The sequence below is a fragment of the Carassius auratus genome, chromosome 25, assembly GCF_003368295.1.
Source record: "Carassius auratus strain Wakin chromosome 25, ASM336829v1, whole genome shotgun sequence".
Taxonomy (NCBI): domain Eukaryota; kingdom Metazoa; phylum Chordata; class Actinopteri; order Cypriniformes; family Cyprinidae; genus Carassius; species Carassius auratus.
In genome coordinates, this window is record NC_039267.1 from 3,687,347 (window position 1) to 3,708,464 (window position 21,118).

The following is a 21,118-nucleotide window of genomic DNA, read 5'->3' on the forward strand; positions in this document are numbered from 1 at the left end:
AGCGATTTATTTTTAGATACGTGAGATCATTCCTCCAGTCTTCAGTGTCACATGATCTTCAGAAATCAGAATAATATAATGATTTATTATTAGAATTATCAACAGTTTTGTTGATAAATATTTTGGAATCTGTGATACTTTTTTCAGGATTCACTTTAGTTCAATAGTTTGGGGTCAGTAAATTTTTTATAATTTTAAATAAACGATGTTCTTAAAAAAAATTATACATCGAAGAATCCAGAAAAACCTATTGCAGATTCCAAAATAATATTTGGTAGCACAACTATTAATAGTTCTAAGAATAAATCATCATATTTTCATGATTTCTAAAGATCATGTGACACTGAAGACTGGAGGAATGATGCTGAAAATACAGCTGCACATCACACGAATAAATTATATTTTAAAGGATATTAAAATAGAAACCATTATTTTATATATTTTATTTGGATAATTTTGAATTATTACTGAAATATAACCTTTTTTTGTTTCAAACAGTTCATTGAACAATAATAAATGAAGTACCCGAAGCTGACAATGACGTAAATGTATAATAATTAGCAAAGATGATTAATTTAGCGCTGTAAACGCGCGTGTGGGAGACGCGCTGCGGAGCGTCAGGCGCGCTGAGGACCAAACACAGCAGAACGGTAAGAAACTTCACTCTTATTATTTCTCTTTTACTATAGCGATTTATTTTTAGATACGTGATCTGAGTCTTTCATAGAGTTGTAGAGTTATTAGAGAAATAGTTATTTTTTACATTCTTTGGTAAAGTCTTCAGATCGGGACTTCAGAGCCTGTTCGCGACTCGGTTGATTCAGATCGGCACTTCGAAATAATATTTTATTCAGATCGACACTTCGGAGCATGTTCGCGACTCGGTTGATCGGTTGATTCAGATCGGCACTTCGGAGCCTGTTCGTGACTGGGTTGATTTACATTAAGGAAACTTCACTCCTCTTATTATTTCTCTCTTACTATAGCGATTTATTTTTAGATACGTGATCTGAGTCTTTCATAGAGTTGTAGAGTTATTAGAGAAATAGTTATTTTTTACATTCTTTGGTAAAGTTTTCAGATCGGGACTTCAGAGCCTGTTCGCGACTCGGTTGATTCAGATCGGCACTTCGAAATAATATTTTATTCAGATCGACACTTCGGAGCATGTTCGCGACTCGGTTGATCGGTTGATTCAGATCGGCACTTCGGAGCCTGTTCGTGACTGGGTTGATTTACATTAAGGAAACTTCACTCCTCTTATTATTTCTCTCTTACTATAGCGATTTATTTTTAGATACGTGATCTGAGTCTTTCATAGAGTTGTAGAGTTATTAGAGAAATAGTTATTTTTTACATTCTTTGGTAAAGTTTTCAGATCGGGACTTCAGAGCCTGTTCGCGACTCGGTTGATTCAGATCGGCACTTCGAAATAATATTTTATTCAGATCGACACTTCGGAGCATGTTCGCGACTCGGTTGATCGGTTGATTCAGATCGGCACTTCGGAGCCTGTTCGCGACTCGGTTGATTTACATTAATCATTTTAAAAGTTTGAAAATTGCTTGTTTTATTTTTGTTATCATTTTTCTTCATGATTATTTTACTTTATTTTATGTAAAGCACTTTGAATTAGCATTGTGCATGAATGTCAGTAAATTTTTTTATAATTTTAAATAAACGCTGTTCTTAAAAAAATATTATACATCGAAGAATCCTGAAAAATGTATTGCAGATTCCAAAATAATATTTGGTAGCACAACTATTAATAGTTCTAAGAATAAATCATCATATTTTCATGATTTCTAAAGATCATGTGACACTGAAGACTGGAGGAATGATGCTGAAAATACAGCTGCACATCACAGAAATAAATTATATTTTAAAGGATATTAAAATAGAAACCATTATTTTATATATTTCGATAATTTTGAATTATTACTGAAATATAACCTTTTTTGTTTCAAACAGTTCATTGAACAATAATAAATGAAGTACCTGAAGCTGACAATGACGTAAATGTATAATAATTAGCAAAGATGATTAATTTAGCGCTGTAAACGTGCGTGTGAGGGGCGGAGACGCGCCGCGGAGCGTCAGAAGCGCTGAGGACCAAACATTTCTTATTATTATTTCTCTTTTACCATAGAGATTTATTTTTAGATACAGTGATCTGAGTCTTTCATAGAGTTGTAGAGTTATTAGAGAAATAGTTATTTTTTACATTCTTTGGTAAAGTTTTCAGATCTGGACTTCGGAGCCTGTTCGCGACTCGGTTGATTCAGATCGGCACTTCGGAGCCTGTTCGCAACTCGGTTGATTCAGATCGTTAATTCGGAGCATGTTCGCGACTCAGTAAATTTTTATCCTTTCTTTTTTTTATAAGAAATTGTATTCTTTATTAGATTTTAGAATCTTTTATTCAGGATGTGTTAAATTAATAAGAATTGAAATCAAAGATTAATATTATTAGAAGAGATTCATATTTGGAATAAACGCCATTCTTTAAAATAATTATACATCGAAGAATCCTGAAAAAAGTATCTCAGATTCCAAAATAATATTTTATTCAGATTTATTTTTGTTATCATTTTTCTTCATGATTATTTTACTTTATTTTATGTAAAGCACTTTGAATTACCATTGTGTACAAATGTGCTATATAAATAAACTTGTCTTGCCTAGTGTGTTAGTGGGCTTATACACACACGCACACACACGCATACACACACTACCGGTCAGAGTTTGGGATCAGAATGATTTTTAATGTTTTTTTTTTACAGGAATTTATTTTACTCATATAATGATTTATTATTAGAATTATCAACAGTTTTGCTGATAAATATTATTTTGGAATCTGTGATACTTTTTTTAGATTTTAGAATCTTTTATTCAGGATGTGTTAAACTGATAAGAAGTTAAATCAAAGATTAATATTGTTAGAAGAGATTTACATTTGGAATAAACGCTGTTCTTTAAAAAAATATATACATCGAAGAATCCTGAAAAAAGTATGGCAGATTCCAAAATAATATTTTATTCAGATCGGCACTTCGGAGCATGTTCGCGACTCGGTTGATCGGTTGATTCAGATCGGCACTTCGGAGCATGTTCGCGACTCGGTTGATCGGTTGATTCAGATCGGCACTTCGGAACCTGTTCGCCACTCGGTTGATCGGTTGATTCAGATCGGCACTTCGGAGCCTGTTCGCGACTCGGGTGATCGGTTGATTCAGACCGGCACTTCGGAGCCTGTTCGCGACTCGGATGATTCAGATCGGCACTTCGGAGCCTGTTCGCGACTCGGTTGATTCAGATCGGCAATTCGGAGCTTTTTCGCGACTCAGTTGATTCAGATCGGCAATTCGGAGCATGTTCGTGACTAGGTAAATTTTTATCCTTTCTCTTTTTATAAGAAATTGTATTCTTTATTAGATTTTAAAATCTTTTATTCAGGATGTGTTAAACTGATAAGAAGTGAAATCAAAGATTAATATTGTTAGAAGAGATTTACATTTGGAATAAACGCTGTTCTTTAAAAAAAAATATATACATCGAAGAATCCTGAAAAAAGTATCGCAGATTCCAAAATAATATTTTATTCAGATCGGCACTTCGGAGCATGTTCGCGACTCGGTTGATCGGTTGATTCAGATCGGCACTTCGGAACCTGTTCGCCACTCGGTTGATCGGTTGATTCAGATCGGCACTTCGGAGCCTGTTCGCGACTCGGGTGATCGGTTGATTCAGAACGGCACTTCGGAGCCTGTTCGCGACTCGGATGATTCAGATCGGCACTTCGGAGCCTGTTCGCGACTCGGTTGATTCAGATCGGCAATTCGGAGCTTTGTCGCGACTCAGTTGATTCAGATCGGCAATTCGGAGCATGTTCGTGACTAGGTAAATTTTATCCTTTCTTTTTTTATAAGAAATTGTATTCTTTATTAGATTTTAAAATCTTTTATTCAGGATGTGTTAAACTGATAAGAAGTGAAATCAAAGATTAATATTGTTAGAAGAGATTTACATTTGGAATAAACGCTGTTCTTTAAAAAAAAATATATACATCGAAGAATCCTGAAAAAAGTATCGCAGATTCCAAAATAATATTTTATTCAGATCGGCACTTCGGAGCATGTTCGGGACTCGGTTGATCGGTTGATTCAGATCCGCACTTCGGAGCCTGTTCGCGACTCGGTTGATTCAGATCGGCACTTCGGAGCATGTTCGCTACTCCGTTGATTTTTGAATCATTTTAAAAGTTTGAAAATTGCTTGTTTTATTTTTGTTATAATTTTTCTTTATGATTATTTTACTTTCTTTTATGTAAAGCACTTTGAATTACCATTGTGCATGAAATGTGCTATATAAATAAACTTGCCTTGCCTAGTGTTAGTGGGCATATATATATATATATATATATATATATATATATATATATATATATATATATATATATATATATATATATATATATATATATATATATATATATACACACACACACACACACTACCGGTCAGAGTTTGGGATCAGAATGATTTTTAATGTTTTTTACAGGAATTTATTTTACTCATCAAGACAGCATTTATTTGATCAAAAATACTGGAAAACATGTAAAATTGTGAAATATTATTAACATTTTTCTATTTTAATATACATGAAAGTTTAATTTATTCATGAGATGTGCAGCTATATTTTCAGCATCATTCCTCCAGTCTTCAGTGTCACATGATCTTCAGAAATCAGAATAATATAATGATTTATTATTAGAATTATCAACAGTTTTGTTGATAAATATTATTTTGGAATCTGTGATACTTTTTTCAGGATTCTTTGATGAATAAAAAGTTAAAAAGAAGGGCATTTATTTAAAATATTAATATTTCCTAACAATATTCACTTTAGTTCAATAGTTTGGGGTCAGTACATTTTTTATAATTCTAAATAAACGATGTTCTTAAAAATTATACATCGAAGAATCCAGAAAAACCTATCGCAGATTCCAAAATAATATTTGGTAGCACAACTATTAATAGTTCTAAGAATAAATCATCATATTTTCATGATTTCTAAAGATCATGTGACACTGAAGACTGGAGGAATGATGCTGAAAATACAGCTGCACATCACACGAATAAATTATATTTTAAAGGATATTAAAATAGAAACCATTATTTTATATATTTTATTTCGATAATTTTGAATTATTACTGAAATACAACCTTTTTTTGTTTCAAACAGTTCATTGAACAATAATAAATGAAGTACCCGAAGCTGACAATGACGTAAATGTATAATAATTAGCAAAGATGATTAATTTAGCACTGTAAACGCGCGTGTGGGAGACGCGCTGCGGAGCGTCAGACGCGCTGAGGACCAAACACAGCAGAACGGTAAGAAACTTCACTCCTCTAATTATTTCTCTTTTACTATAGCGATTTATTTTTAGATACGTGATCTGAGTCTTTCATAGAGTTGTAGAGTTATTAGAGAAATAGTTATTTTTTACATTCTTTGGTAAAGTTTTCAGATCGGGACTTCAGAGCCTGTTCGCGACTCGGTTGATTCAGATCGGCACTTCGAAATAATATTTTATTCAGATCGACACTTCGGAGCCTGTTCGCGACTCGGTTGATTCAGATCGGTACTTCGGAGCCTGTTCGCAACTCGGTTGATTCAGATCGTTAATTCGGAGCATGTTCGCGACTCAGTAAATTTTTATCCTTTCTTTTTTTATAAGAAATTGTATTCTTTATTAGATTTTAGAATCTTTTATTCAGGATGTGTTAAATTAATAAGAATTGAAATCAAAGATTAATATTATTAGAAGAGATTCATATTTGGAATAAACGCTATTCTTTAAAAATAATTATACATCGAAGAATCCTGAAAAAAGTATCTCAGATTCCAAAATAATATTTTATTCAGATTTATTTTTGTTATTATTTTTCTTCATGATTATTTTACTTTATTTTATGTAAAGCACTTTGAATTACCATTGTGTACAAATGTGCTATATAAATAAACTTGCCTTGCCTAGTGTGTTAGTGGGCTTATACACACACGCACACACACGCATACACACACTACCGGTCAGAGTTTGGGATCAGAATGATTTTTAATGTTTTTTTTTTACAGGAATTTATTTTACTCATATAATGATTTATTATTAGAATTATCAACAGTTTTGCTGATAAATATTATTTTGGAATCTGTGATACTTTTTTTAGATTTTAGAATCTTTTATTCAGGATGTGTTAAACTGATAAGAAGTTAAATCAAAGATTAATATTGTTAGAAGAGATTTACATTTGGAATAAACGCTGTTCTTTAAAAAAATATATACATCGAAGAATCCTGAAAAAAGTATGGCAGATTCCAAAATAATATTTTATTCAGATCGGCACTTCGGAGCATGTTCGCGACTCGGTTGATCGGTTGATTCAGATCGGCACTTCGGAGCATGTTCGCGACTCGGTTGATCGGTTGATTCAGATCGGCACTTCGGAGCCTGTTCGCGACTCGGGTGATCGGTTGATTCAGATCGGCACTTCGGAGCCTGTTCGCGACTCGGTTGATTCAGATCGGCACTTCGGAGCCTGTTCGCGACTCGGTTGATTCAGATCGGCAATTCGGAGCTTGTTCGCGACTCAGTTGATTCAGATCGGCAATTCGGAGCATGTTCGTGACTAGGTAAATTTTTATCCTTTCTTTTTTTATAAGAAATTGTATTCTTTATTAGATTTTAAAATCTTTTATTCAGGATGTGTTAAACTGATAAGAAGTGAAATCAAAGATTAATATTGTTAGAAGAGATTTATATTTGGAATAAACGCTGTTCTTTAAAAAAAAATATATAAATCGAAGAATCCTGAAAAAAGTATCGCAGATTCCAAAATAATATTTTATTCAGATCGGCACTTCGGAGCATGTTCGGGACTCGGTTGATTCAGATCGCTACTTCGGAGCATGTTCGCTACTCCGTTGATTTTTTTTAATCATTTTAAAAGTTTGAAAATTGCTTGTTTTATTTTTGTTATAATTTTTCTTTATGATTATTTTACTTTCTTTTATGTAAAGCACTTTGAATTACCATTGTGCATGAAATGTGCTATATAAATAAACTTGCCTAGTGTTAGTGGGCTTATATATATATATATATATATATATATATATATATATATATATATATATATATATATATATATATATATACACACATACACATACACACACACACACTACCGGTCAGAGTTTGGGATCAGAATGATTTTTAATGTTTTTTACAGGAATTTATTTTACTCATCAAGACAGCATTTATTTGATCAAAAATACTGGAAAACATGTAAAATTTTGAAATATTATTAACATTTTTCTATTTTAATATACATGAAAGTTTAATTTATTCATGAGATGTGCAGCTATATTTTCAGCATCATTCCTCCAGTCTTCAGTGTCACATGATCTTCAGAAATCAGAATAATATAATGATTTATTATTAGAATTATCAACAGTTTTGTTGATAAATATTATTTTGGAATCTGTGACACTTTTTTCAGGATTCTTTGATGAATAAAAAGTTAAAAAGAAGGGCATTTATTTAAAATATTAATATTTCCTAACAATATTCACTTTAGTTCAATAGTTTGGGGTCAGTAAATTTTTTATAATTTTAAATAAACGATGTTCTTAAAAAAAATTATACATCGAAGAATCCAGAAAAACCTATCACAGATTCCAAAATAATATTTGGTAGCACAACTATTAATAGTTCTAAGAATAAATCATCATATTTTCATGATTTCTAAAGATCATGTGACACTGAAGACTGGAGGAATGATGCTGAAAATACAGCTGCACATCACACGAATAAATTATATTTTAAAGGATATTAAAATAGAAACCATTATTTTATATATTTTATTTCGATAATTTTGAATTATTACTGAAATACAACCTTTTTTTTGTTTCAAACAGTTCATTGAACAATAATAAATGAAGTACCCGAAGCTGACAATGACGTAAATGTATAATAATTAGCAAAGATGATTAATTTAGCGCTGTAAACGCGCGTGTGGGAGACGCGCTGCGGAGCGTCAGACGCGCTGAGGACCAAACACAGCAGAACGGTAGGAAACTTCACTCCTCTTATTATTTCTCTTTTACTATAGCGATTTATTTTTAGATACGTGATCTGAGTCTTTCATAGAGTTGTAGATTTAATAGAGAAATAGAGTTATTTTTTACATTCTATGGTAAAGTTTTCAGATCGGGACTTCGGAGCTTGTTCGAGACTTGGTTGATTCAGATCGGCAATTTCGGAGCATGTTCGCGACTAGGTAAATTTTAATCCTTTCTTTTTTATAAGAAATTGTATTCTTTATTAGATTTTAGAATCTTATATTCAGGATGTGTTAAATTGATAAGAAAAGATTAATATTATTAGAAGAGATTTATATTTGGAATAAACGCTGTTCTTTTAAAAAATTATACATAGAAGAATCCTGAAAAAAGTATTGCAGATTCCAAAATAATATTTTATTCAGATCGGCACTTCGGAGCATGTTCGCGACTTGGTGGATCGGTTGATTCAGATCGGCACTTCGAAGCCTGTTCGCGACTCGGTGGATCGGTTGATTCAGATCGGCACTTCGGAGCCTGTTCGCAACTCGGTTGATTCAGATCGGCACTTCGGAGCCTGTTCGCGACTCGGTTGATTCAGATCGCCACTTCGGAGCATGTTCGCTACTCCGTTGATTTTTTTTTTTATCATTTTAAAAGTTTGAAAATTGCTTGTTTTATTTTTGTCATTATTTTTCTTCATGATTATTTTACTTTATTTTATGTAAAGCACTTTGAATTACCATTGTGTACGAAATGTGCTATATAAATAAACTTGCCTTGCCTTGCCTTCCAGTCAACTTTCTATAAATATATTTTGATATACAGCACTCTGTGAACAGCAGCCCTTTCAGCAATGACCTTCTGTGGCTTAACCTCCTAGCGGAGGGTTATGATGATTGTCTTCTGGACAACAGTCAAGTCAGTATTCTTTCCCATAATTGTGGTTGCATGTTCTAAACTAGCCCAGGAGGTACCCAGTATTTATACTAATAATTAATAAAACTAATCAAGCTCAAAATGGAATATTCAAATTTTTTGAGATACTGAATTTTTTATTTTCCTAAGCTGTAAGTCCTAACCATCAGAATTAAAAAAAAAAAAAAAAAAAGTTTGCTTTTTTAAAATTAAATTACAAAAAAATGAAGAACTTTTCTTTTAAGTAGTCAAGGATGAATTTTGTTTGAGCAAAATGGTATACACTGTGCTGCCAACAACATTACAATGAGTCACGCAATATCAAATGTTAATATTCTATTCTACCATCTTCTGAATTGCTGAAAATTGTGAATTTAGGTTTGTTGGGTTTAGTATAATGCCACCTTTATACTCTAAAACCTCTATAAAGGATGCATTACATATTAATTACCTAATTAAAATTGAAAAGAGTGACCATATTAGAGGTTTCACACACAGGCCTCTGTTCGGGCTAATACAGGGTTGTTTATGATCAAAGTTATACAACTCCAATTTAAGTTACTTTTGGGTGCAATAACTTTAACATCGAATGTAAATTCTGTGTTTTAGCAAAACAAGTTACATGACATAGACTAAATTGTTTAAATCTCTGGTTCACCCTAAACAATGATAAAACCTTACAGTATTCTCACAAAATCATGTATTCCATAAGTATGTAATCATTTCAGTGCAATTTAGACAAGTCCAATGGATTCACAGACCCAGAAAACATGGGGTTTAGACACCAAGATTACTTGAAAATTATACCTTTCTATAGTGGTCAAACTTTGGTAAACTTTTAGTATGTTATTAATGACACCTAATACTACAAAAAACAGCTGAGAAACCTTTTGTTATAAATTTTTTAGGGTTAGGTGTTTTATATTCATATATGCAGCCGTCTAATACATAATAATGAGTCATTTGTGTTTTATTTGCTGTTTGTGTCTTAAACTAGAATAATGCATGCAGTTTAATTCCCATTAATGAACCAAAAAATACTGCTACATTAAACAGGTAAGAACTGAGCAGGTTTTCTATTATTACTTTGAGAAAATTCACTATCAATCAACCCTAAAATTGACAGAATGACTGAACCACTGAGCACACAAGCACATGAAAAACAGCATTATAAGAACGGTTAACCAGAATATAGACTTTAGCATCTCATTCTTTAAATGAAAATGTTATTGTCAATCCTAATATTAGCAGAATTAAGGTCATCATCTCACTAAACACACTCACAAACCTGCTGAAAGTGTGGCCCCACTGATACAAAACAGAAACGACCTAATTTTGGTGCAAAATAATAAAGCCATGTAACACAATAAGAGCACATCTGTGAATGACACTGAGTGACATTGGCTGAAGTGAGTCACCGAGTTATTTTCAACTTGACAAAACAAACAAAACCCGCCCATAATCTGTGGTTAGTGAGATCACTAATGTTTATTTTAGTTTTCTTTTTCTTATTGTAACTATAAGAGTCATTTATAATGTCATTAAGTTTTTTTTTTTTTTTTTACACCAAAACAGTCATATCTCAGCAATAAATGACTTTCAATACTCTGACCATCAAAATGAAAAACAAAATTTAGGAGCTGCTTCTCTCTTAAAGCTGCAGAACACTGTAAAAACTAAAGGTTCCTGGAGGCACCTTTTGGGGTTCTTCACTTCGCCACGCCGGTGGAACCCTCTGAAGAGCTTCTAGGCACCACTCTAAATGGGGGTGGTTCTCTGAGGAACTTTCAATGGTTCCTGGAGGAACCCTTTTATTAGGATGGCCAGGAACCACCTGGGGTGCTTCAAGGCACCATTTCCCTAATTTCACCCCCCCCCCCACTGGTTTATTTATTTTTCCTGCTATTGACATTTTTAATTATTTAAAAAAACAAACTGAAAAAATAAAACAAATGCATATAAAACATAGTTTATTGATAAGCAACAACAATATCCATAATCACCTTAAATAGTCAATACTGCACATCACAATCCCATTTCATGGACACATCAGTGTTAATATTGCTATAAACAAATAACAAAAAAAAATAAAAAAATTACACCTTGGTAAAATTATAAACAAATAAATGGGACTCAATTATCTTAGAACTTTAAAAAAACATTTCATATACCTGCAACAATGATACAATTTAAATTAATAAATTCAATTCAATTTTAGACACAATGCAATTCATAGTAACATTTCCTTTCCTGTTCTAAATTATGGAAACTGATTGGAAGAATTATCACAGGACATTTTAAGAAATTGATAAGCCTCAAGATAGCTTAATAAACCAGTTTCTCAGCAGCGGAAGTTGTTATAGTTGGGTTAACTTCGAGAGCAGTGAATGGGAGAGTATCACAAATATATTTTTGCATTCTCATTTACTCAAATAACAAAACATAAACGCTAAAGATAGCATTTTCACAACTTTCAATCAAAGGAAAAAATCTGACAGCGACTGATAACAGCAGTCAAAAGAGAGAACAATGTCAAATTTATCATTCCTCCCAAAGACTCTGGATTGGAAACACCCTTGCATTAGCTATTTTTTTTATTATTTGATACAAATGTGATGTAATACAAAGTATAGTGTTATTAATGCACATAATTTAAAAAAAAATCTAAATATAAAAAAATGGAGAGGATTTACGATGTGATGGTCGCTGAATCGCATCATCAGTCTTATGCAAATGGTCCATGGTCTCCTCCTGAATGGCCAACAGATACAGCAGAAAAACAGTGCGCTTTAGTGTACTTTTAATTGCTTTTCTGTATAATCTTGAACAGAACACAGTTACTCATAGTAAGGTGAACTCATGTCGGCAGGTTCATCAGCAAGAAGCTCCTCACCATCAGGAAAGACTGCAGTGCTGCTCTCATCAAATGGGTCTCCTGTTATTACCACAGCTGTTCTGAGATTATGTGTAGGCTGTTCATTGAAAAAAAGAGTGATTTACTTAAAATTAAATAACAAAATATTTACATTTATTCGTTTAGCACAGGTATTTTTTAATTATCTTAAAAATGAGGAACACCACAGGAATTATTTTTGTCATATTAGTGCATTGATTAATGGTTGTGGGCTAATTAAGTGCACAATGTGTGTATAAGTTGTGTGTGTACACTACATGTATACACACATGGACAAACTCATACTTACCTCATCATATACAGTCCAGGACAGCAGGATCATCATGTAACAGGAAGGGCAATGTTAGAATTACTCTGAAAACAATAAAAAAAGAAAAGAAAAAAAAATAACTGTTAATTAACTATAAATAACTGAATGTTTTATAAGGGTTTCTGGTGTGTCTCTGCAAAACTTATTTACACACCTACAAAAGATGAGGCACATCCAGAGAGGTCTGTTTATTGTCAGCCAGCATCAGACATCAGCAGCTGTCTGTCCACTGCCTCACAGGTGTCCACTACAGAGCCACATTTCTTTATTAACTGATGAATATAAAGAACATATGGGTAGTTTTTTATTGTTTAATTCAGTTCAGTGTAACAGTGTACACAGTCATATATAATTTTGGATTAGGCCAAACTGAAACACCATTTCAGTTATTTCAATGTCAAATAAATAATTAAATACTTACATAGTGCTGCTCTGTGAATCCTTTGAGATTTTTAGAGAAGTCATACTGGATTTTCTGAGGAGAGAAAATTATCAAAACCAGTTTTATGTAACGTTACATTATGTGCAAATGACTCTAAAAATAGGCTAATAGCCTAACTTTACATGTAAGGTTACGTTAACATGGATGTGTAACTATTTAACAAACGTAAAGGACAACAATAATTTAGAAAAGTTGAAGAAAATAATTACAATGAATAAACGTAAACATCATGTGTAAGTTAAACCTAACTAATATTTATTGTTTGTGACCTTGTGTTTGTGGTCTCCATTTTGTCCCACAAAGTGCATTAGACTCGTAATCATCGCAGCTATTAAATTAATGGTTAAAACAAAAAAATTAAATAAAAAAACATACAGTTGAATGTGTCAGTGTAGGAATTAGTATACAAATAATAAACCTGTGTATTTATTTCGAAGCCTTTACTCACCTTGTGCCGCAGTTGTTTCTTTCTTTGAGGAAAGGAGTCGTTACTTCTTTGTATTTGATATCGCTCTTCCACGAGCACGCGAGCAAACAGCAGGAGCGCGAGGACGCCAAGCCTCATGCATTTTCTTCTTGACAACGGCTGAACAGTTATTTCTGAATAATTTGTACTTATTTCTCTAGAAAAAAAAATCTATCTGCTGTAGGGAACTTTTGTAAAAATATATTTTTTTACATATTTGTTAAACCTGTCATTATGTCCTGACAGTAGAATATGAGACAGATAATCTGTGTAAAAATCAAGCTCCTCTGGCTCCTCCCAGTGTCTTATTGCCATTTGCAGAAACTCCATAGCTCCTGGTAAGAAACAACCAATCAGAGCTGCGGTCCGTAACTTTGTTTGTGTTCAAAATGTAGAAAAATGAACATAATAAGCGAGTACACCATGAATCTATTTTCCAAACCGTGTTTTTAGCTTGTCCTGAATCACTAGGGTACACCTATAATAAATGTTTATATTCGGACTATTTTAGATTGCTTCGGGGATACCGCGGCGGAGTAACCCAGTACCTTTGTGATTCTTCATAGACATAAACAGAGAGAAGTAGTTCCGGCTACGATGTTCTTCCGCAAGACGCAAGCAGTTCTGTTTATTAACCGCTAGAGCGTCAAAAGTTCCCTACTGCAGCTTTAAGTCTTAAATGTAAATCATCTTTACATAAGGAATAAGTATCATCACACAAAGACGCATTGCATGCACGTGAGCATGCAGAAAATCCAGTGAATAAAGGAAACATGAGCATATGTTTGAAAAAGAAAAAAACCCAAATAATTTACAAAGATAACAAAACCCCAGAAAGCATTTAATTCAGACATTAACTTATGTAAAGACCATCAGAAACTATAACAGATGCTTGACTGACAGTGAAAACATCAGTGATGGGAATAACGGCGTTATAAATAACGGCGTTACTAACGGCATTACTTTTTCCAGTAACGAGTAATCTAATTGATTACTCTTCTCATCTTAATAACGCCGTTACCGTTACTGCCAAAAATGCGGCGCGTTACTATAACTGATGATGAAGCTGTTTTTTTTTTTTCATCAGACCAACTAGATCTCTGAGCGAGAGGCAAATACTTTTTTTTACTGTTCTTCCTTGGTTAGTGGGCAGAGCACGAGACAAGCGCATAAATGCTGACGATTGGCTGAGGTAGAGTAAAATTTCATTGTAAGCCAATCAGAGGTAGAGTTGGGCGGGTTTCGAAAGCACGCATAGTAGTGATGGGAATTCGGCTCTTTTGACTCAGCTCACTGAAAAGAGCCGGCTCTTTGGCTCACAAACGGCTCTTTAAATGACTTTGACTATAATATTTCAATTTTTATTACATAATTATTTAATTTCTATAGTCTAAATTTGAAAAAAATAGAGTTGGCTCTTCAGATATGCGAGCCAGCTCCCGAAGTTCAACTAAAAAAGCCGGCTCTTAGAGTCGGCTCATTCGCGAATCGCGAACGACTCATCAAAAGCTCATTCGCGAACGAGTCGATCCATCATCACTAACGCTCATTCGCGAACGACCCATCATCGGACAGGACAGGACACACAACGAACAACACAAGCCAGTCAGTCAACCAGAGACAGGTATGGCGACGAGCCCAAATAATCCAAAAGTAGCCTTCTCTAAATAGAAGTATATACATTACTTTTTCCTTCAAGAAATTAAAGAAACAATAAAAGGAAATATCAAAAGTTCCCAAAAATCTATCGTGTTATTTGCATTGATCCACTATATAAACATAATATCTACATACATGCCATTTGATTGGAGGCTAGTCTCACTTTGTCCCACAGCAACTTTTTTTTTTAGATGTGTGTACAATGTTTCATGTTTCTGTTAATAATGTATTGTATTAAGTGTCCATTTCATTATAATATTCAGATTTATCATAAATAATTGAACATGCACATGTATTTTAAGTTCCTTTAAAGAGGGGTAGAGGTGGGGTCACGTTTGAGCATTTAAAATTTAATTTTACTTGAAAGTAACGCAATAGTTACTTTCTTAAGTAACTAGTTACTTTAAAAATTTGTAACTGAGTTACTAATTTAGTTACTTTTTGGAAGAAGTAACTAGTAACTGTAACTAATTACTTTTTAAAAGTAACTTGCCCAACACTGGAAAACATAGTTGAGAAATGAGAAATACTTAAGTTATTAGACATGAATGGTTTTGTAGAACATAATTAAAATACTCTTAGAAGAAAGAGAGTGGCTTTGCAATTTTATTTAAAGCTTGCAGAAGTAAAATGAATCCAGGTTTATTCTTTAAAGACACTGAATGCTCAGCATCGTTTTGATCAGCTCTGTTGATGGAGGAGAATTCGTGAGTTTTGATCAAGGGGCAAGGAACTCGACCGGAAGTTGAAGTCGGGTGGGGGCTGCCATCTTTTAGCAGAACTTCACTTGCGTTAGCATTCCCATTGACTCCCATTCATTTTGGCGTCACTTTGACAGCGAATAACTTTACATCTGAGGCGTTTAAAGACTCTGTTTGTCCATTATTTATTTCTAAAGATACACAACAATGTATAAAGGGCTCCATTACCTTCTATGTTACATTATGGCCCCGTATAAACAGTTTTTGTAAAAAATAGGCTAACGATTGCGTCATAACCACTCGTCTCTCTGTCGCATTACCGTACAGACAGGAGGAGAAGCTCGCAGGCAATTAACTTAATATGGCGTACTGGCGTTACATTTTAAAATACTATACAAAATAATTAATCAGAATACTTACTCCTGCTCACTCACGCCAAAGAACTCCCCGCTCAAGCTCGCCGTCTCTGCAAGATTAACGATGGCAGTTTGCACACACAGCCACTTAGAAGATTTACATCTGTCAGACAGGTTGCTGACGTCGTCAAGCTTCGTTTGAGTCTGCGCGTCAGAAACGGAAGTGCTAAAAAACGCTAAAACTGGGCTTCATTTGTCTCAATAGAGTTCCAATGGGGTCGCTGTGTCCATTTCTTTTACTCTCTATGGTTTTGATATGACACTGATGAACAAATTATATTTAAAGGGGGGGTGAAATGCTATTTCATGCATACTGAGTTTTTTTACACTGTTAAAGAGTTGGATTCCCATGCTAAACATGGACAAAGTTTCAAAAATTAAGTTGTACGTTTGAAGGAGTATTTTTGTTCCAAAAAAACCTCTTCCGGTTTGTCACAAATTTCGGAAAGTTTTTTTCGAGTATGGCTCTGTGTGACGTTAGATGGAGCGGAATTTCCTTATATGGGTCCTAAGTGCGCGCGCGCTCCCGTATAGCAGAGCACTGAGAGGCTGAGCACAGCCTGATCAGAGCGAGAGCGTCGCGAAAAGTCACAAAACAAGTGTGTTTTTGGTTGCCAGGGCAAGACAAACCTGCACAGATTACCAAAAGAGAAACAGCATTAAGGGACCAGTGGATGGAGTTTATTTTTACAGAGCATCGACGGAGTTGTGCAAGTGTTTTTGTTTGTTCCCTGCATTTCGGATTGCACATCGTTTATTTCTTAAGGATAATGCAGTCCCAACGGAAAAGGGTCACGATTGTGTGTTGGAACCACATGCGGTGAGTAAAACTGCTTCAAATATCTCTGTGTTGTTAACTTAGCTATCAGCGCGTAAGCACATCAAGTAAACAACATGCGATGTTGTCATCAAACTGCACTTTCCACATGTACACCTTAAAAAAAAAAAAAAAAAGACGACATAAAGTGGAACTTAGTCATTTTCCAAAACCGCTAAGCAAATATATACAGTTTCAGTACATACCACATAGAGACGCCTTTGCTGATGCTGCTCTTGTTAAATTTCAGCCTCTGGATCTGTGTCACAGCTTCCAAACGCTCTCAACACAAAAGCCTACTGGCGCTCGTGATTCTTTAGCTCCGCCCACACGTCACGCCTCCAGCCGGTCGTGTTTTTCCGGGAAAAATCGGTACAGACTATCTTTCTCTTATAAATATAATAAAAATAAAGACTTTTTGGAGTTATGAAGGATGCAGTACTACTCTATAGGTACTCAAGATTAACAGGATATTGAGTGAAAACATTTCACCCCCCCTTTAAGTACAATTTGCATGTTTCATACTGTCAGTTTTATTTGTACAGTTTAATCTCCAGTTGAGAACATCTGATCTGCACTGCTGGTTAAAATCAATCACAACATCAGCGTTATTTGAGTTATTTCAAGCAAAACTGCATTGTTTCGTCTGCAGAGCAAGTAAGTGCACATTTAGCAGATGTCTTTATATGAGCGGTTGAAGACTCTTACAGTGATTGTCTTTGTTCATTTGTTCATGGATGCTTTAATAGATGACAGCAGCTGTTCTAAAGTAAAATCTTCAAGAATTAAGATTCAAATGGTAATTGATTAATAGTCATTCCCCATTACAGTAAGTCGGGAGTTTGTTTGAGACATTTGGTTTAGCAAGTAAATGAGATCTAAACAAAGAGTGACTATTAAAAATTATAAAAATATATATATTTTTAATGCATATAATGCAAGCATAACAGCAGAATTCAGAAATGTGTGTTTTATTTATACAAAATTATGTATAAAGTATGTTTTTCATTTTGTGTATTTTCTTACATAAAATTCAAAATATGAAAATTATTTTATTTCACTAAAAAAAAAAACATTCACCACATAACACTGATAAACTTAATACATCATTAAAAATGTGCAATAAATGTTTTTCCTGATATCTCACCCGATGTTAAACCCTCGTTAGTATACAAGTGAAATAAAACTATGTTGTAAGAGAGATTATTTCCTGAAAGCACACAGGGCCAAAAGTACCCATCGTTGAAGAAACATCAATACGTGTTTGAAATAAATAATAAAATAAAATAGTGTTGATGTTTTTTTTTTTATTTGATTAAAATAAAAAAATCTGCATTAACTTATGATCCAAAATCTGTTAGGGTCTTTTGATTTAGTCAATATTATCAGCTACAAATTACTGTGAAAATATAATGAAATAATAAACGGCATAAAAATGAAATTAAAGAACTAATTAATACACAACAGCATGGAAAAATCAGGAAAAAAACTACAAATTTCACCGCATCACCCTTTAAATGGAAAAACGCTTTTGCAAATCCTAATATTAGCAGAAATATTGTCCTCTCCACACCGAACAGAGAAAAAACTGTCACAAACCCCATTGAGAGCATCACTCCAACAAAACAAAACACGAATAACTTGAAAGCAAACACCAGGGTTGTCCGAGTCTGCATTTGATCTGGTATAATGGAGTAAATAGTGTATAAATGAGCCCCGAATGTGACTCCGGGAGCAGCATGGCACGCTATGAGCACATCTGACCACGTCCGTACACTGAGAGCTGTTCCTACAGTCAGCCCTAGACCTGCTATAAACACTATACTGGGAAATGTGAAGATCATGACTAAAAACATTATGATTCGGTGTCCACGTCGTGAATTGACAAAGTCATGATATGCAGCAGCTACTGTGAAAGTAGAGGATAGGATCAAATTTAAAGGAACAGCAACTTCTGGATTGAGGATATTTCTTATAGTGACCATGAAACTGACAAGCACAAATAACATTTCCGCGAAATGAAAATGTTCACGTGTTATTTTAGTGAAAATGAAGGCAGTGTTCAGTAAAATGAGTAAAATCCATCGTGCAGTTGCTGAATTGTCATGCTTTTCAGAAAGCATTTGATTTTCTTCATGCACATCTTGAATGGTTTCTTCTGTTTCTAACTTTTGTCTCAATACTGAGTGAAATCTGTGATCATTGAGCTGAACTAACTTGTCTATTTCTGCTATAAGAGTTGCTCTTTGAGCAGGTTTTGGTTCAGAGTCTCTTATGATGTGAAATCTTCCTCCACATGCGTTGATCATTTCTTCAGCAATCCCTCTGGACGCTCCTGTCAAAGGTTCACGGTGGTTTTGGAGCAGAAGAACAATGCAGTACTGCAGGACTTCTGCTCCCAGCAGCTCCTGGGCTCGTTTCTCAATATCACACTGTTGTGATTGTTGATCTTCCAGATTCAGGAGCATTAAAACGGCGTGAGGTCCAGGAGACGAGAGAAACAGCGCTGTTGTGAAGGTCTGTCTCGCTGCGTCCTCCTCACAGAGGTTTGGTCCAGTGACCAGCATCATTCTACGAGCCCCGTCTGTAATTACTGGAGTCTTTACAATCTCTCTGTCCTCCTGTCCTCCGTCTTTCCTTCCTGACAGAAGATCTGCAGCACTGAATCTGGACTGACCTCTGACTCCCACAACCAGGATCCTCACTTCATCAATGTCATCATGAGAAGCTGAAATAATGTTTAAAAACCATCATGCAAAGACAGAACAAATTCTTAAAGGTGTTCTTTAAAAACAAGCCAATCCAAAATACTGATATTAATGAGCAGGTGCATTACCTTCTGCTTGGACAGTGTGAAATAGCAGAATCAGTGTGAAGAGCGAGACGGGTTTTGTGTTGGTCAATTTCATTGTACAACCTAAAGCCAAATAAATGTAGACTGTTACTCAAGTTAGCCTATCCACAAAGAATATAAATAAGATTTTACTTACAGCCAGTCAGTTTAGAATGTGCATAAGGTTTTACTTACAAACAGTTAGTTTATGAAACGCTTTAAGTGTAACCCTGTCCTTTCTGTTGTTTTGGTAAAACAACTATGCTCCACAAGTCTGCATTCGATGTCAGAGAAGATAGTAAACAAGACTGTTTCTTGTAGGTCGCATATTTCAAGTTTCATTTCCTTTGTTTTAGTGAGACTTAAGTGTGTTAGCGATCGAACGGGTGCCATCTGTGTTGTGTATGAGAAGCATTAAAACGACAAAAGCGGAACGAAACCGCACAACGAAACCGGAAGAAAGCGCAGCGCGAGCTCAGAGTAAATACTGACCGCTGTTCATCACGTGACCGTCATAAACAGAGCGGTGAGCTCCAGAGTGAAGCAACTGAGATGAGTTCTCCAATAGAAACCCACAAACTACTGATTCATACGAGCTTAAAACCAGATGAAACAGTGCTGAGGTTCTCAACACCCCTAACATGTAAAACAGGAGAAACAGTGTGTAGAAATGATCCGGTTTAAATCCACAAATTACTAACATTTAGAAAGGATTAAGTGTAATGACAAAAACTCAAATTACGGTATTATGGCAGAAAGGTGGGGATATTACTAAAACATTATGAATGTGGACGTTTTTTTAAAATGGTTTAAAGAAGTAATGTAATTAATCATTGTTTTATTGTAATAAAGTGTAATAACCTTTTTTTTTTTTGCATTTTTTTTATTTACTTTGATGTAAATAGTGAAAGTATGAAACATCATTATGAGAAACTTAAATATAAAGTGATTTGTAACTGTTTTTTTCCAGGAAAATCCAGTTTTGCCCCAAAACTCCTGTCTCACGTGTGATCGTGTGTTAATTATGGAAGTCTTTAAGCAGAACACGTGGAATGTGACCGTATCAGCACACACTGTCTGTCTGCCTTAATGCAACAGCACAGCAGCCAATTAAATAGCTGTAATTACTGCATATATAAATTAGCTGTAGCTGTAAATTAGCTGAAATTTCTGCGTATGTAAAACAATGTTACACTGATATACATGTATACAGTCAACAGACATCATGTGTACTCATGAAGGATGTAGGAATTGTACACTGATATGCATGTATGCAAACATCAGACAATATATTTTTTTACTGCCAGAATGTGTGTCTCTATACAAAGGAGACAATTCAATATTGAGGACAAACAGTGTTTGTTATGTTCAAATCCAATCCATTACATCTAAAAATGTTTGGCCCTGTCTGCTTCCATATTTATTTCCAGTATCCCCTTCTCGCATGTGTTATGTTTTTAAACTTATTTTACTGACCAGACAGAGTTGTCAAAGATTCTTCCTATTGAAAAGTTGGGT

At 34.4% G+C, this 21,118-nt stretch overlaps 1 protein-coding gene and 1 long non-coding RNA gene across 4 annotated transcripts in view; both read right to left on the minus strand.

Annotated features, from left to right (window-relative positions):
* LOC113042803 (GTPase IMAP family member 5) overlaps positions 1–20,066 on the minus strand; it is a 38,859-nt gene extending 18,793 nt beyond the window's left edge. Inside the window, exons 1-2 of the mRNA XM_026201804.1 lie at positions 19,796–20,066; positions 19,604–19,690 (exon numbers count right to left, since the gene is read on the minus strand). Of these exons, the coding sequence (XP_026057589.1) occupies positions 19,604–19,676 (73 nt within the window). The 5' untranslated portion in view covers positions 19,677–19,690; positions 19,796–20,066. The remainder of the gene's footprint in view (positions 1–19,603; positions 19,691–19,795) is intronic.
* LOC113043016 (uncharacterized) lies at positions 11,806–13,396 on the minus strand. Of its 3 annotated transcripts, XR_003275656.1 has the most exons (5): positions 13,157–13,396; positions 12,688–12,741; positions 12,421–12,538; positions 12,246–12,310; positions 11,806–12,014 (listed from the first exon to the last, which is right to left on the minus strand). It is a non-coding gene; the product is annotated as an uncharacterized LOC113043016 (long non-coding RNA). The 3 variants fall into 3 exon arrangements; XR_003275654.1 differs by lacking the exon at positions 13,157–13,396 and having other exon boundaries at positions 12,688–13,136; XR_003275655.1 differs by lacking the exons at positions 12,421–12,538; positions 13,157–13,396 and having other exon boundaries at positions 12,688–13,136.
* Positions 20,067–21,118: the final 1,052 nt, after the last annotated feature.